The sequence below is a fragment of the Cyclopterus lumpus genome, chromosome 15 (genome assembly GCF_009769545.1).
Source record: "Cyclopterus lumpus isolate fCycLum1 chromosome 15, fCycLum1.pri, whole genome shotgun sequence".
Classification (NCBI taxonomy): Eukaryota; Metazoa; Chordata; class Actinopteri; order Perciformes; family Cyclopteridae; genus Cyclopterus; species Cyclopterus lumpus.
Window position 1 is genome coordinate 10011838 of NC_046980.1, and position 16395 is coordinate 10028232.

Here is a 16395-nt window from a genome sequence, read left to right on the forward strand (position 1 = left end):
TATGCACCTTGTACAGACATGTTGCAAAACTATTTATCATGAAGACACATTAGAACAGAGGTATAAGGAAATAGAGACACAATTGAATCCATTACATTAAAAGGTATCTTGTTTAGATGAAAGTACACAATGTCCCATGATCAATAACAAAGAAGCATCTTTATTACTGCATCTTTATTTAACACACTAAAACTGCAGGTCTTTATTACATAATTGCACTTCATGAAATCACACAAATCCCAGACATTTGAACAATTTCTGTTTTATAATGTTAACATTTGAGAGAAAGGCACTTTCACATTATTAAAAAACTTGAGTTGAATTTCATATTAATATGAAACATTAACAGGATGAGTTAATGAACAACCATAGGCCATACATGACTCAACAGACAGTGATATAATTGCCATCAAATTTTATTTTTATGACATGCATCCCTCAGCTAATTCATGTAAATATCACAAATGATTTCGCGGTCTTTAGATGTGCTCCTAAATTTAAAAAATATAAAATAATAATAATAATCTCAATCTACCTTTAATGTATTAAAATACAGCGCTTAAATTAATATGCATTTACAAATAGATTTATATGTTTTACAGGAATGTAAAATGTAATGCTATATCTGTTAAAGACAAGTGATTTCTATATGGTGAAGAAACACTCACTGATTATTTATAGCAAAGACTGATTATTGATAGCAATCTAAATAAGTATTTTTGGATAAGATAAAACAAGAATACACCTAAATACTCCTGTGGGGATGGTTGCATTTGTACCCTTCCTTTAAGAACCGATGGTTTTCCCTGGTGAGCTAAGCGCTGTGTTGATTACTTGTCCTTCTGCAGAGAGTTGTAGTACTCGACCAAAACCTTCCAGGCCTTGGGGGCCATGAAACCATCTGGAGGGTTTTCTCCACTCCGAGCCATGTTCCTCATCTTGGTTCCAGAGATAAACTCAAACTCAGCATGTCTGAGAGAGTGGGGAAGGAGAAATGTTGTTATAATAGTTACAGATTATATGATGAGACCATAATTACACCTGCACCGAAAGGTGGATATAAATCTACAAGAGTGAGCCTCATAATTTACATTGTCATAATTTAGGGAGTTGTGTAAAGATGTACAATACACTCTTCTTGCAGTACGAACAAGATAAATGGCTGGGTCACAGATGGTTTACATTTCCATAAAAATCATGTTTTAACTTGAACGATTTGGGCCTACAAATCAGATTTCCCCAGTCTGAAAAAAGTTTGCTCCAGTTCGCTCCGGTTTTATTGCACTTGTGTTCACACAAAGACAACCATGTCAGTAGATTCCAAGTTATATATTAAAAAACAATTACAACAAATAAATAATATATACATATAATACATATCAGAACAATCTGGAAATGTCAATTTTTTCTTCACTCACCGCTCTTTGTCATAGAAGTCCATGGCCCTCTTAGTCTTGTTGTAGGCAGCGACCCTGAAGGGGATGATCTCCACAGAGGTGAGGCCCGGGGCCATGGTGAGGACCTTGCTTCCATGGGTGGGCTCATACAGGTCCTGCTTAGTCTCCGGGTGAGGCATGCCTGCAGGGTCCCTGCCAACTATGTAGAAGTTTGCTCCGGCGATCATTCTGGCTCTACAGTGCCACTGAACCTGATGAGTCATTGGAAGACACGCACATTGATATTCAATCACACATACATAATGGGTGAATGGTTGAACAGTAGGAAGACGGACTGATAGAAACCGCCGACTAAACGAGAAGCCACCACTACTTCGCACCTCTGTGGGTCCGGCGTACATCATAGGAGAGGGGAAGATGGCAACAATGGTGCTTGCCGGGTCCAGGATGCCCTCTTCCAGGACAGCAGCATGCTGCTTCATCCGCCAGTCCAGAGGCACATCGTCATCTTTGGTCCAGCCGCCGAGGGGGTGCAGCAGGAGGACTGGATTCCTGTAGCCTCGCTCCAGCAGACGGCGCTTGGTGTCCTGCATCAGTAGGGCGTGACCGTTGTGGACCGGGTTACGCAGCTGGAACGCAAACACCGCATCTAAAGAGGACCACATGGAGGAGCACAAAATGAAGTTCACGTAACAATAAACCGCAGCAGCATCACAGTAGAATAGTATAACAGCAGCAGTGCGACACAATGGAGGTGTTGAGCTTCATGTCTGTGCAGTCCAAAATATGTGAAGAATATTGTGCATTTTAGTAGCTGTCACAGTAAAACATGCTCGAAATATCATTCAGAGATCTTTTTGTTTCACAAATTTTCATAGAAAAATGTATATATATATATATAATTTTATTTTTATTGTCAACAAACTCTATGAAAAGACCAAAATCAACAATGAATTGGAAAGTATTTGCTGTGTAGCGTTGCTAAAGGTGATTCTCAGCAATAGCAGAAATGTTGCGCTGGCTGGCATAATTTCCCTGAACAAGAGCCGTGTTGTTTATTTTGTCTCAATTCCAAATATACCGTCCTAAATACTCACTAGCATAACAAATCTGCTGCAGAAAATAATCCAAAACAAACAATATCCCTTTGTTTGAGTAATGATTGTCTATTTCAGGAAAGGATTTTGCCTTTTCTTTAAGTGAGTATATACTGCTGAACTTTTTCAAAAGGTTTAGTTCTTCAACAGGAAGAAACAGACTTGAGCTTGAGACCCACAAACAAATAACTGCGAGATGGACTAATGGGTTTTTGGTTTTCATGTGGTTTGTTAACAAAAAGGAAACCGAATATTGTAAACCTAATCTGTTAAGTGCACATCACAACATGCTTGGACCAGTAACTCAGGAAAGCAGCAAAGGATATTGAAAAACAAGACGTAACAAAATACATACTGTATTGTGTTGCAGGTATAAATGAACGACACTCCTGAATGCGGCATTCACATCAAAGTAAGCGAGTGAGAGTAAAAACAGGTGATCGCATTCCTCCGTTGATACTGCATGTCTCCATTGATCATTGAACACAGAGCACAAACACCCCCATGCAGCTTTACATTTACCATTTTATTTTTTCATCTGGTCCTTTGTCAAGTTCTTCTGAAAGACAAATGATGCACTGCTAAATACATTGCTTCCATGTTTATGTCTATTGAGTGTGTTTTTACCAGCTGCTGTGGATATTTTATTTCCGTAATAGTATTAAAAAGGTCACATCAGTAGCTCAACACATTGGATGCCATCGTGTGTTCCCTGATTGCTACGGTAGTTTTGTGATTGAGTAACTAAAAGTGTTTCTAACCTGCTTTAATGTCTTTGAACTTCTGCTTGAGCTCCTGTGGAGTAAGGCGGTACTGGTCAAGTCCATCGTTCCATTTGATTCGCTCCAGCACCTCCAGGTCACCACCTACCAGCCAATCACCTCCCTCCATAACCATCTGGGGAAGGTGATGAACACAATTCTATTTGAGGATTCAAACATTTACATGCAGTATTGATATTGAAGCAAAAAGATTAACTTCAAAGGTTAATTATTTATTTTTGCTTTATTAATGTTTTGCTTTTCACAAAATTGAGTTCAATAATTGAGTGAAAGTAAACACCGGTGCATGTAAGGATCTTACTGTTTGCGTTGCAATCATGTGACAGACATTAAAATTACAACTGTGCGTGTCGAAGATATCACCTTAATATAAGGGTGCTGTGGACAAGTGGTGCCCCACTGTCTGGCGCAGCGTTCCTCCTTGCGATGTTGGTAGAACTCTGGGTTCCTGAGAATAGCCACACGTGAACCCTGGAACTCCAGAGCCACGGCCGCACAGCCGTCCAGCTCCTGCTTGGCCTCGGCGCTAACAGGCAGGACAATGGGAACAGACAAGTTGATGGCCCCGCCTGGGACGGAAGAGGATGCAGTGATCTCAACCAGTGAACCCAAGACAATATTATTCCAGAAATGTTGTATTGCACAATAAGCACTACAAAACAAATACAAATAACTGCTAGCTCAAGACAACCCAGACGTTACAATGTATGTTTGGTGCATGAGCACTTAACGCAGTAATTCACCACCAGGGGTACTTCTTAAGGACCACCTGAGAAGCCGTCATTGGAAACCTGAAACGTGTTGGAAAAGGAACTATTTTCCATCCTCAGTGCCGTTAAAATTAAGGACTAAAAATTAAAGGACTAAATTATGGGAAAAAAATACCCAAAAGTAATGGATTAACAGTTGAAATAAAAGCCTAAGGAGATGGATTAATGGTTGAAATGTCCAGCTCCTGCCCCTCCAAGTGGTAGTTGTACGTAGGCTTACTATTGACAGGTCAGTAGGTACAACCAAAGGTTATATGCAATACATGTGCAGTTTTTGTGTATGTGTTGTGTTTCTGTGTAAAAACACTGTCTGTTATTTAGGGTGTATAGTTCATAGTATAACGTGGTTGGATAAGTGAGACCGAGTTGCTCTCTTTGAAAATAGGATGTGCAAGTTATAGAAGCATAACACTCACAATAAAATGTATCTTGTCACTTAGGTTCTCAGTTGGAATGCCAACAAACAGCTACCGGGTAGATGATACACTGCTTGGGCTTGCCTTTTAGTGCAATGTGGAGACGACACAGTGTGGAGAAGACACAATGTGGTGGAGACGCAATGTCCTGGAGACACAATGTACTGGCATGTACTGGCATGTTCTACAAATAGTTCATATGTGCAACCATCGCTTACCATCCAGCAGGTTGCCAAAGTGTAAGACCTGCAGGAACTCTCTCTCCCTCATGAAGCCCTTCAGAGGGCTAGCCCAGCCTTCTGACAAGACCTGCACCCACTGTAGATCCAACTGTGGACAAGGAATGACTTCTCATTTTAAGCACAAAAGACATTTCATTTGTGGACTTAACCGCACCGATCAGTGCACTGTAAATGTTAATACTCTGGTCTAAATCAACTAGTCTGTACATACACTATCAATGGCATAATCAATTATGATGGAAGTAAGAATACTGGATGGTTAAGAGTTACTCTCCATCCTAAAGTGTCATTGAATGAGACATTGCTGCTGACACATTTATTATCATAGCATCACTTCCTCAAACAACGTTTTAACAAGATGGTTTGAGAAACCATGTTCCATACACACCCTTGGCTGGGCAATTGACTACAGATGGAAGTGTTAATATGTTTTTATTTCCTTCTTATTTTAAATACACAAATAAAGAGTGAAATAACTATTGACTAAGCCCATTTAGAAGAAGATGCAATAAGAAAGACAGTTCACTTCAATTTACTTGCATGTTGACAAGACTGAAGTGCTGCCCTGATATATGTGTCTTAATATCCACACTGCTGTGTGCCTAGTTGTCTTTTTTTGTCTTTATTAGTAGCCAGGGAAGTTAGAGCAGACCATTAGTACACAGGGTCAAAACAGTGGGGAATGTTTACGGGCTAATCATGAGCAGCGCTCTGCCAATTTCCAGTATTGACCCTGTTGTCCATGTACTTTGTAATAAAAAAGAAGCCGGTCTGCTCGAAAGATGGTTACCTTGGTGATGCTGATGGTGGGAAGCGTGTTTGCATCCGCCACAGCAAGATTCAGCTTGTTCTCCGTAACAAAGAGTTCATTCACCTCCTCCATGATCTCGCTTGGTACAATGTTCTATATACAAGGAGAAAAAGAGATATCATATCATCATATAGTTGTATGCGGTTGATAATGTAGGTCTGCAGCTAACGATTATTTCCCCGACTTATCAATGTGTGTAAAATGGTTTAAAGAAAGTTTAAAATCGGTTGTCACAACCTTCCCATCATTTTCAATCGACAGTGACCTCTTCGGATTGCTTGTTTTATGACAAAGAAAAGCATGACATTCGAGAAGATGGAACCATTTCTTTTTCTCGCATTTTTGCTTGAAATATTATTCTGTGTGCTTCATTTGCAGATGCTACAGTTCTTGTAGTGAATGCACTTCAGGTTCCCTCATCTCAAAATCAATGAATGTTTGGTTAGATGCTTCCAAGTCATCCTATTATACATCATCCTGACACCACTATATTTCAACTTTCTTTCAAACTAATGTTTGTTTAAGGGAAGCGAGCTAGTGTAGTCCATCCCTGCTAATAGTGATCCTGCTTTGTGACAAGTGTTTGAATAGGGATAAAGCATCCGTGATAGACCTACTTTCTAATATTTACTTACAGTGTCCTGTGAGCCTTAGCATTTGTCTTGGACACAGGGATTAAAGTGATACGCTGATGGAAGACTGTGTACTCCACTATTTGTTATGTTACACCCACCTGCTCCCTGAGCAGCTCCAACACCTGGTGGAGGCACTCGTTCTCGGAGAGCTCTCCAGTTTTCAGCACAAGATCTGGTGCTTCAGGACGCTCGTAATCTGAGTCAATACCAGTGAAACCTGGCAACAAATGTAAAAACCATGAAAAGAAATGTAAATGAAACCCCAGCATTCATATTCCATTTGTACTTGAATAAAGTTAGAGTGAGCTTGGGCTTGGCTTTACACGTACCACACATAGAGAGCTAGCGCATAAAACATTGGGAGAAGTTTTGCTCAGGTGAGCGCTGTCACACAGACCTTTGATCTCTCCGGCGCGAGCCTTCTTGTAAAGGCCTTTTACGTCCCTGCTCTCACACACCTCAAGAGAAGCGTGGATAAACACCTCGAAAAACGGGAGCCCGGCGCTTGCATGGATCTTCCTCGCCTCATCACGATCCTGTGGAAGAATCAGCACAAAACATGTCATGTATGCGTTGCAGTGTATTTCTCATCAAATGTTTGATTAGATGTGTTCAGATATTTTATATGGACCAGATAAGAATCAGCAGCACGTGACTTTTAACTGCTGATGTTTAATGACCTTGCTGAAAGGTGAAATGAAACTGGTGACGCACACCAGCCCAGCGTCGGCAAACAGTCTGGCCACCTCTGCAATACGGCGGATGTTCTCCTCGCGGTCTATGGCAGAGAAGCCCAGATTCTTGTTCAGGCCTTGGCGAATGTTGTCTCCGTCCAGCGAGTAGCAGGGAATAGCGTGGGACACGAGAAACTCTTCCAGGGCAAAACTGATGGTAGTCTTTCCGGCACCTGACAAACCTAGATCGAAGATGTGACAAGAGATATCAGCACGACGACACTATTTTTTTTTAGACAAGATCATGACCCATGACCTTTAGATGGACATCATTATACGACTGTAGAAATGTACCGGTCAGCCATATGGTGCAGCCCCTGAAGCCTCCCCTGGTCCCCACGACCTGCCCCCTCTTGGTGCGGCTGACATGGTGGGCCTGATATACCACATTGGTCGACCTGTTGAGATCCTGAAATAGAAGAACGCATTATCAGACAGAGGCGAGCTAAAGCAGTTCTGAGTGAGTTACATACGATGCAGAAAATAAGCAAACTGTACAGGACCGCTTGCAATAAGGCATCTCAACTCGCCTGACACCATTTGACACAGAGCAAGACTTGTCATATCACGCAAACTAGCACACCATTTATTGCATTCAGTTGGCGTAACATGACTGGTTTTACTTGTCTTGCTAAAAGTTACTATGAGGAGCAGGCTGTGGATAAATGGGGCTGTATTGACTTCAAGAGGGGAGGGGTGGATGAGGGAGGCATTGGGGGAGGGGGAGAGGGCTGACTGGACAATGTGTGCAGTGTGCTGCGTCCAGCCCAACGATGATGTGGCAGTGCTCGTACCCACACGTTCGCCCTCTGCATCCACTTTCCCCTTGAACCTACAGCCATCCCATGGCTTCACTTTTTGCATGCTTACCCCCCCCCCCCCCCCCCCCCCCCCCCACTATATAATGTTATACTCTAAGGTTGCCTTCTTAGAGTAGAGGATATATACATTTGCTGGGTTAACAATAACCATTCTGGGAATTGCACGTACAATTTTTTGGACATACAATTTTTTTAATCACTCCTAATATAACCCGTTGCTCTTACATACATACATTATGATCTCATAGGACACAAATAAGCCATTTGTGCACCACCACCTTGGACAAACAGGAGTATTCTTCTCTCCATACAAATAACGTTTTCATCAAGGCGTATCTATTTAAGAGAACATGTTAAGAAGACGTGGTCTTGAGGCATATGTACAAAAGGGCCTTTTGTAAAAGTAATACCAGTACTGTGGATCAATGAAGCGTTAATGATTATTGGCATCATCCATTGGTCTGTCATCTTTAGAATTTAAAATTGTAAAAAAGAAAATGCTCATGTTTACATATCTGAATGGATCGTTCTCTCCAGTCTAAAACCCAAAGATATCCAATTTACACACTAATAATGATAGTATGCATCTCATTTGTTGTTTAAAAGTGGCTCAGATCGTTCAATATAATCTATAATCAAAAATCAAAAACTCGTGCCGGTAACTTGTCGCTCTCATTCTCAGGACATCTCTCCGCACATGTCCTCCCAGTGAGCAGCATTCCTGTGCGGCAGCAGCAGCAGCAGACCGCCGTCTCACAGTGGCCTCTTTCTCCGCCTCGCTGCACCATGAATGGGCCAACATTGACATGGATCCGTTACTCCAACAACCGGCCTATTCAGAATCACGGTGACCATCACACCTGGCAGCAGCCTCTGTTACAGTAAAGAGGCGCGCGCGCCCACGCACGAACGCGCGCACACACACACACACACACACACACACACACAGTGAAGTCGTCGCTTTGTGAAGAGAAAAGTTCTTAACTAATGAGACTACTTTTCACTGCTGTTTATGAGTGTGGTCACCGAGGAGAGTGTTATAACAATATATTAAACAAGACACACACAGACACACGCACGCGCACGCACACAGATAACTTTTGACAAACATTTCAGGGCTTGCTCTATGATGACAGCTTGCAAATACAAATAACTGTCTCACCGTTACCTCCCCATCCACTCACCGTACGAAGCTTTTTCACCCCGGACATTTTTGCGCGACTGGTCGGTACAACACCGCGGGACTCGGACCTCTTCACACACTCACGCACGCACGGGCCTGGATGACGAGGGAGACGAGTTGTAACCTCCAGCGAAAAATGAGTTGGGAATCGAAGAAGACGAGGAGGCTTTTTTTAAAAAGGGACTTCCAAGACACGTAGCATTCCGCTGGCCCAGCCTCTAGCCCTCCTCCGCCGACGCCGAGCAATCTGCATAATGTGCCTTCTTCCAGCCAATACTCAAGCAAAACGACACGACGGGGCCGAGCATCTGAAGAAGAAGTGGGACAGAGGTTGGACCTTTGGGTTGGACTCTCTGTGGTCTCTCACATTACTGTTATTCAACCGCAACTGTTGCTCGTACAGTTTCAGCGACAAGGAACATCTCTCGGCTTACACAAACCAAACCTCCACGGTTATTGTTGAATGAGGACTGCTACGAAAGCATAAATATTCGCGAAATGTTGCCGATAATACATTTACCGTAAATTAGATTTGGTCTACCGCGAGCACGGTGACGTCACGTTTAGGTCCGGTGACGTTTCTATTAGTCCGCCGACGTTAAGTTCACACTAAAGTATGATCAACATGACTCGTTTTTATCAAATAACTTGTTATGGACAATATGTACCTTTTGGAGGGTATTTAGTGTAACCGAGCGTTCTTGGTTCGTGTGAGGCTCACTTATAACCGGTTAATAAACGGAGTCGGGAGATCGGACATGTCGTTCAGCCCACGGCTTCACACTCAACTTTATTGTTGTACCCCCACAGTCCAGCTACTCTTCCTCTCTACGGCAACCCCGCAGGGACATATCATCTCCAACACCAACACACATGAGACAGTCTGTTACATTAGTATCATTTAACCATTTATTACACACTCTGTAGTTAGCAGAGCAGTGTGTGGGACATGCCAAAAACACGTACAGCCAATGAAGCAAAACAGTATAAAATTGAGGAAATACTTATTGTATTGATATGTGTGTACATGTTTGGCCATTTTTAATAACACTTTAGAGTTTCATTATTCTGTTACATTTTCATGATGACTGAGGGATTCTGGTGAGGACACCAAAGGCACTTTATAGTTTATCGACCCTAATATTACACGTTAATCAATGTGAGGTACTTGTACTTTGCTTGAGTGATATTAAAGTATCTTGTATATACTTTCTACGCCACTACAGTTTGGAGACAAATGCAGTTTTATTTACGTATAGCTACTTTGTAGTCATATTATTAATATAAAGTATGAGCTGGGGATACATGGGGATGAATCTTTATGAATTGACCTCCACAGGATAAGACATAAAGAAAGATCAAACTGGTCCCATTTTGACCAGCTGCCTACCTGTATACAATTCAAAACAGTACTTTTACTTTTATACTTTGCCAGTATTTGAATGCTATTACTTTTTTACTTTTAAGTAAAGTTTGGATTGCAGGACTTTTACTTGTAACATGACGATTCTACTCTGTGGCGTTGCTACTTACAAAAAGATCAGAGTAGTGCTTTTTTCCATCACTGGTATTTTGTACACTTGAAGGACTTTGTTTACCTGCCACCACCATTTTTACATTTTATTATTAAAACCGCTTATCCTATTTAGGGTTGCCCGGGAGCCGATCCCAGCTGACATGCAAGGTTCACCCTGGACAGGTCGCCAGTTTATCAACCAGTCGCACAGTCACACCTACGAGCAATTTAGAGTCTCCAATTAACTGAATTCTTTGGGCTGTAGGAGGAAACCGGAGAAACCAGAGAGAACACATTATCAAATGATTAGTATAAGGCACATAAGGACTATGGTGTTTGTAAAGGTTACTGCTGTTCATGACATGTCCAGAAGTTGAGTGGAGGGAAATAAAGTTGAATTAAACCAAAATATAATTAATAGCCAAAATGGCCAGAAACCGCTCTGTGCTAAACATATTTTACTGGAAATTTACATGTAATGTATAGTGAAGAGCACCGATTATCACCACACAATCTCGTGCTACTTCAAACCGAGAGTAAGGGACTTTTCTCAAAGCAATACAAAATGTGTACACTGCAAAAATAAATTCTTTAATTTCTGGAATGAAACTTTGCAAAAAAATAAGCAATATAGTTGAAGTAATACTGCAATAGTACAGGTGAACTTGGAAATACAATTGCTCGGCTGTGATCACTTTCAGAGACACCAAATCTGCCTTTTCTTAGCTGGAAGACAAATAAAACACAAATGAAGCCACTGCAATGCCTCTTTTCCAGGATCTGCTGAGACTTAAGCAGGGCTCTTGAACAGCTGACACTCAGTCTCGAAGTCACAGCCTTGGAGCAGCTCCCTGTAGTGATCTTTGACGTCTTGATAGAGCGGCACGGAGGCCGACTGGCTCGTCAAACCGGGGAAGGTCACAGGCTTCTCGTTGAGCAGCGGTTGCAGTCTCAGGTCGCCTTCGCCACAGTCGTACAGCACCAGGAGTAAGTTAGCTGCATAGGGTAACATGTGGCTGGTGCGGAAGGAGCGCTGGGCCTGCGTGGCGTAGTTGGTGGAGGTCAGGGCATCGCTGTCCTTGAAGAAGCCCAGGAGGGTGAGCAGTGGCAGGAGGGTCTCTGCATGGCCGACCTGGACTGTCACAGCCTCGGTCACCTGCTGCCCAGCCCTGGTATACAGAATATACAACATCAGTTTCAGGTCTAAGACAATCATCATATATATTGACAGAGGTCATTGTCTTAGACATATGCGCAAGTTCAGATAAATCAACAACAAACCCCATGAACAATGAAGCAATATCTGTGTATCCAGCGCTTAATATACTTACCATAGACCTCTATGCATACGGTGATGTGTAAATGAGGTAAATCGCTCTCTCAATTTACAGATAAGGCCTGTTGTGAGTTGGGTCCCGATGGTTACTCATTTTGAAAAAGCGGTTGCCAGAAAAAAACGTTTTAGAAACATTGCACCAGAGCAACACATACTGTATATATATATTAATAACCCAGCTGAAAATAAATCCCATCAAGTTTCAGCAAGTTTAGAGCCTTCGCTAGTCATGAATGGTCTGGGGCCAAGAGCTGACTGCGGGGGGAGAATTTAGCTGTTTGTTTTGTCCTTTTGTGTCTTTTTCATTGGATTTGTTAACTATGAACACATTTGTACATATTGAAGGACGAGGTTTACTCACTTGATCTCGCTGGCTGCTTTGTTCAGTCGACTAAATGCATCATGGAAGAGAATACAGCTCGACTTGCTGTTGATATCGTAACCATAAGCTCTTTTCCAGAATTGCTTGAGGTCATTTGCATACTCCATAACCTGTTGCCAGATAGTAGAAAGATGTGGGGTTTTAGGGAAGACAAAAGAAAACTGCAATCTGTCAGTCTTTTGTTACGTCTTGCTACTACACAAGACATGACGTACTATGTGTGACATGAATACCGCCAAGGTTTCTTGATGAATAAGAAAGAAAGCATAGGGAAGAAGCAGAGAAACCATAACCTACTGCTTTTTTTTTTACAAACTTTGTAGTAGGTAAGGCAAAAGTCTTCATCTAACTTGGCCTTCCAAATGTTTCCTTCCTTTACAGACAGACAGATAGCGATTAAATAGTAAGAAGTAATGCAACAGATGTTACATAGGGTGTCTAGCAGAAGTTCATTTGTTGAAGGCTTTTTTGGGGGGTGGGGGGGTCAAACTAATAGATAAAGCATTACAAATATTTTATAACCTTGATCCCCGCAGGACCGGAGAGTCTAAGACTGATGGTGCTAGGTACATCTAACATGATTAGAGGGCCCGTTAATAAATAAACTTCAGACGGTCTAATCCATTGAGATAAAGGACACAGAGTAACTTAGGTTTAACAAGCACAGGTTCCTCCGACCTTCATGAAGCAATCTGACCTGCAAGGTGGGAACATTTAATGATCGACAAACTTTAAGTAGGCGGAGGGCTGTACCTGTGCGTCAACTTCATCAAAAAGCCGACACCAGGGGGAGTTCACAGTCTTGATGGCAAACTCATAAGCACACAAATAGAATGCAGCTTCGGCCATATCTGCAGGAGAAGGGTTGCAATAATAACATGTAGATACGTAGTGAAATCAGACGCACAATCAAAAGCACTGGGTTATTGTTTTGAGGTCTGTGGCACTTCTTCAACGCCAGTAATGAAGTCAATATTGACTCCAGCTCCGTCTAGTGGAGTTTAAATTCTTTCAAATTAGAAAGCAGCTCCATCTACTGTACACATACCCTCTATGAAATATGCACTACCTCCCTCATAACTGACGACTTTACCTCTACTAATACTACTAATACTTTAGCGACTGCTAATTGTTGTGTTCAATGGCATTAGATCATTTGAGAAGGTCATAGGTGATAAGGTTTTAAATAATAAATGAATACTTTATGGTTTGAAATGGGACAATTTTTAAGGAAAATACTCAGCAACTGTGTGTAATCTCAAATACTATTTCCCCTGTAGTCAGGACTAAATTACAGTTTTCCCCCAGAAATTCTCTTAAGAAATTCTTAGGAGGATATAGGAGTGCAAAATAAAAAGACACCATTTATTGTAGGAAATAGGACAAATACATTCAGAAACAACGATTGCCAATCAGGAGTACCTCTTTTCTTTTTGGTTACCTGCAAGTAACAGACCTCGGATCTATATTCAGTTATATAGACCTGGGATCTATATCCATTTAATAATTGTTTGACCTTACAATAATGGGAAATTAATCGGAGTAGTACGCACACAGCACACTCAACAGCAAAGTATTAGAACGTATCGTCACAAATCTGACCATTCCAAGTGGTGGAATATAACTAAGTAGTATATTTACTTAATGCTATGTACTCAAGTAAAGGTTTGATATACAGTATGTATACTTTAGATGGGTATTTACATGTTATGCTACTCCACACTTCTAGTCCACTACTACATATATTTGACAGCTGTAATTACTTTGAAGATTAAGCAATTACAGTAATATGGAAACAGTAAATTCTATTCACACAATCACACGTCCAATAAAATATGGCATCATAGCTGGATTACCTATAGGCAAAGCAGGCAACTACTCTGAGGCCACCAAAAGTCCAAGCTTCATTGAGTGCCAGTTTTGTAATTTTTTTTAATTTGTTAATTTGATTACTTAAAAATTACTTAAATTAGTTTGAGAAAGTGCATTTCATTTAATATTGTAGCCCGTGTATAAATCAAGTTCTTACATCTTTATTATTTGACTGTATTGTGCTCACATGGTGCATCTTCCTAAATAAAGATGTATTATCAAGTGACCATATATACTAGTTGATATACCACCTTTTACTTTGGATACTTTAAGTACATACACTTATATATTTTAACTGTAGTTACTTTTCTGAATTGTAAAGGAATGTTGTAGTTATAAATCAATTATCATGAAATAAAGGATCTGAATACTTCCTCCGCCACTGACCATCTGTGATGTCACTGTAGGGGACTTTGAGCCGGTCTGCGATCTTCTCCGTGACCCTCCTCATCTCTGGTCCCTGCCTGAACTTGTCCACCTCTGACAGAGCTGAAGGGTTTTTGTCAACTTCCTGCACAAACCTGGTGCACTGGTCAAAGAACCTCATGAGAGCATCGTTCACTGCGTGGTCAAACTCCATATCTGGGTAGAGAAAAGGCGACAGGTTACATTGAGAATGTACACAAGTTGTAGATCGTCATATGTATTGGAGCTGATGGTGGTGATACCTGTAATAGCCCACAGCTCTGTCAGTCCTGCCTTGAAGGACAGTGTGCTGTTGACACACCTGTGCTTGGAGCTGGTTATGAATTTGATGAATCCACCTCTGAGCTTCTCCTCAGAAATCAGTGAGGGGAACAGCTTTGACAGCCTGACGGCCAGATGCCTGTGGTCGTTCACACCTTTCTGGACCAGTCGGCCGTCCATGTCCTCAGTGTACCACATGGTCCACTGGGTCTGGATTTCACGCAGCCAGCTCTCTTTGCCCGGGGCGATGTTCTTGACCAACTCGTAGAGCTTCTGCATCTTCTTGACGTTTTTGCTCGTCGGGTACCTCGTGCCGTGTCTTATGATGGCGGTCAGATGTATTTGGCGACATTGTGCAGATGGAGGCTGCAGGATGGATCTGTTTACAGCGAGTATGTCCTCTATGAGATACGGGTTCACTTCCTCGTACCTACCTTTGGTGGTGAAGTACTTAGCGATCGCTGGTATGTTCGGGTCCTCCTCGGGATTCACATTGGTACGAAAACAGCAGCAAAGGCCAGTTAAGATGCTCAAATGAACTAAAAGGATTTTCCCAAATGCGATCGGCATGTTGCGGACACGTCGCTCGTTTGTATGGCCGGCTTCCCCCCCTCCTCTCTCACACACACACACACACGCACACACACACACACACACACGCACACACATACCAGACAGAAAACCGATTGACGTCGTCCACGTGGGCCTGTCCAACCAATCCGTTACACAGAGCCTGCCCTAAAACCAAAACAGACTTTACATAATAGACTGCAGCCTGTGTCATCATGGACATTGCTCCATTGTAATCACATGACAGCACAGTACTTTACTCAGTGGTGGACACATAGAAACAACACTGTGTAAATATTCAAATACACTGTATAATAAAAGTCCCGCTTGACTATACAAATATACAAGGAGCCTTCTCATTATGCCGCATGGCCCATTTAGGAATAATATGTATGATATTATTAAGGGATCAATAAAGTCGTATCTTCACCCATACTTTCAAAAAAACATTTGGCTGATTAAGTTATAGCAATCGTAATCTGCAATGTAAGGGTCAAACACATATAGTGTGGTAAAAAGTACAGTATCTCTTTTTTAGTGGAGTAGAAGTATATGCTGTCTGTAAATACTCAACAGTGTACTTACATTCAGTACTTGAGATGTGACCACTGGTGCTGTGTTTAGTTCTAAATGGGCCTCTACAACTTAAAATAAAAACAAACAGAGATATGCGATTAATGCTGTAGCCAACAATGACTATGTGTATCTATACATTATATTGGGAACTATTTTACAGCAGTGTGCTATGTTTAAAGAAATATGTATCCAACTGTAAGCAACATTTTACTGTTACAGCTGGGAGAGGTTGAGCTAGTCTTAACTACTCTGTTGGGTAGTTACTAAAGATGATCTTGGCTGCCTACTACTGTATATTGTGGTCATCACCCTGCCATTTGTTATTGTCTGTTATTTGCTTTATAATAAAAGTGAATTCTAATTCAGTAGGTATCTAAACAAAAAACATTTTATGCCCAACATTTCTGTCCTTCCATTGATTCAATCAATTTAGATGTTGCGAGTCAACCCACTGGTAAAAACGTGAAGATATTCCATTTAAAACAGCAAAACAGGTTTGACGGTGCCAGAAAGCCAATCACAAATGTGAATTTTGTTTTCTTAATAAGAAAGGTGTACATTTATGATA

At 41.5% G+C, this 16395-nt stretch overlaps 2 protein-coding genes across 4 annotated transcripts; both read right to left on the reverse strand.

The window, feature by feature from the left end:
- Positions 1–139: 139 nt before the first annotated feature.
- Positions 140–9700, reverse strand: LOC117743897 (bifunctional 3'-phosphoadenosine 5'-phosphosulfate synthase 2-like). The gene is made up of 13 exons (XM_034551852.1): positions 9557–9700; positions 8890–9196; positions 7179–7293; positions 6831–7066; positions 6548–6686; positions 6249–6367; positions 5495–5608; positions 4681–4792; positions 3640–3845; positions 3256–3391; positions 1778–2046; positions 1419–1648; positions 140–972 (listed from the first exon to the last, which is right to left on the reverse strand). Exons 2-13 carry the CDS (start codon positions 8914–8916, stop codon positions 831–833), a joined length of 1845 nt encoding a protein of 614 aa, XP_034407743.1. The 5' UTR covers positions 8917–9196; positions 9557–9700; the 3' UTR covers positions 140–830.
- A 1274-nt stretch (positions 9701–10974) lies between these two features.
- LOC117743898 (multiple inositol polyphosphate phosphatase 1-like) lies at positions 10975–15378 on the reverse strand. 3 transcript variants are annotated; one of them, XM_034551854.1, is made up of 6 exons: positions 15116–15378; positions 14663–15047; positions 14382–14576; positions 12876–12973; positions 12102–12232; positions 10975–11573 (listed from the first exon to the last, which is right to left on the reverse strand). In XM_034551854.1, exons 2-6 carry the CDS (start codon positions 14958–14960, stop codon positions 11195–11197), a joined length of 1101 nt encoding a protein of 366 aa, XP_034407745.1. In that variant the 5' UTR covers positions 14961–15047; positions 15116–15378; the 3' UTR covers positions 10975–11194. The 3 variants fall into 3 exon arrangements, 2 of the variants coding, with proteins under 2 accessions (XP_034407745.1, XP_034407744.1); XR_004611138.1 differs by having other exon boundaries at positions 11736–12232; positions 14663–15370; XM_034551853.1 differs by having other exon boundaries at positions 14663–15372.
- Positions 15379–16395: the final 1017 nt, after the last annotated feature.

Coding starts and splice junctions, on each gene's coding strand:
- LOC117743897 (XM_034551852.1), bottom strand. CDS start 8,916: ATGTCCGGGGTGAAAAAGCTTCGTACG. Junction 6,368..6,547: donor TCGCGCCGGAGAGATCAAAG/GTCTGTGTGACA, acceptor ATTTGTTGCCAG/GTTTCACTGGTATTGACTCA. Junction 4,793..5,494: donor CCACCATCAGCATCACCAAG/GTAACCATCTTT, acceptor CCTTGTCCACAG/TTGGATCTACAGTGGGTGCA.
- LOC117743898 (XM_034551853.1), bottom strand. CDS start 15,350: ATGTGTGTGCGTGTGTGTGTGTGTGTGTGTGCGTGTGTGTGTGTGTGT. Junction 12,974..14,381: donor CTACAGTGACATCACAGATG/GTCAGTGGCGGA, acceptor CTTCTCCTGCAG/ATATGGCCGAAGCTGCATTC. Junction 11,574..12,101: donor AAAGCAGCCAGCGAGATCAA/GTGAGTAAACCT, acceptor TCTGTATACCAG/GGCTGGGCAGCAGGTGACCG.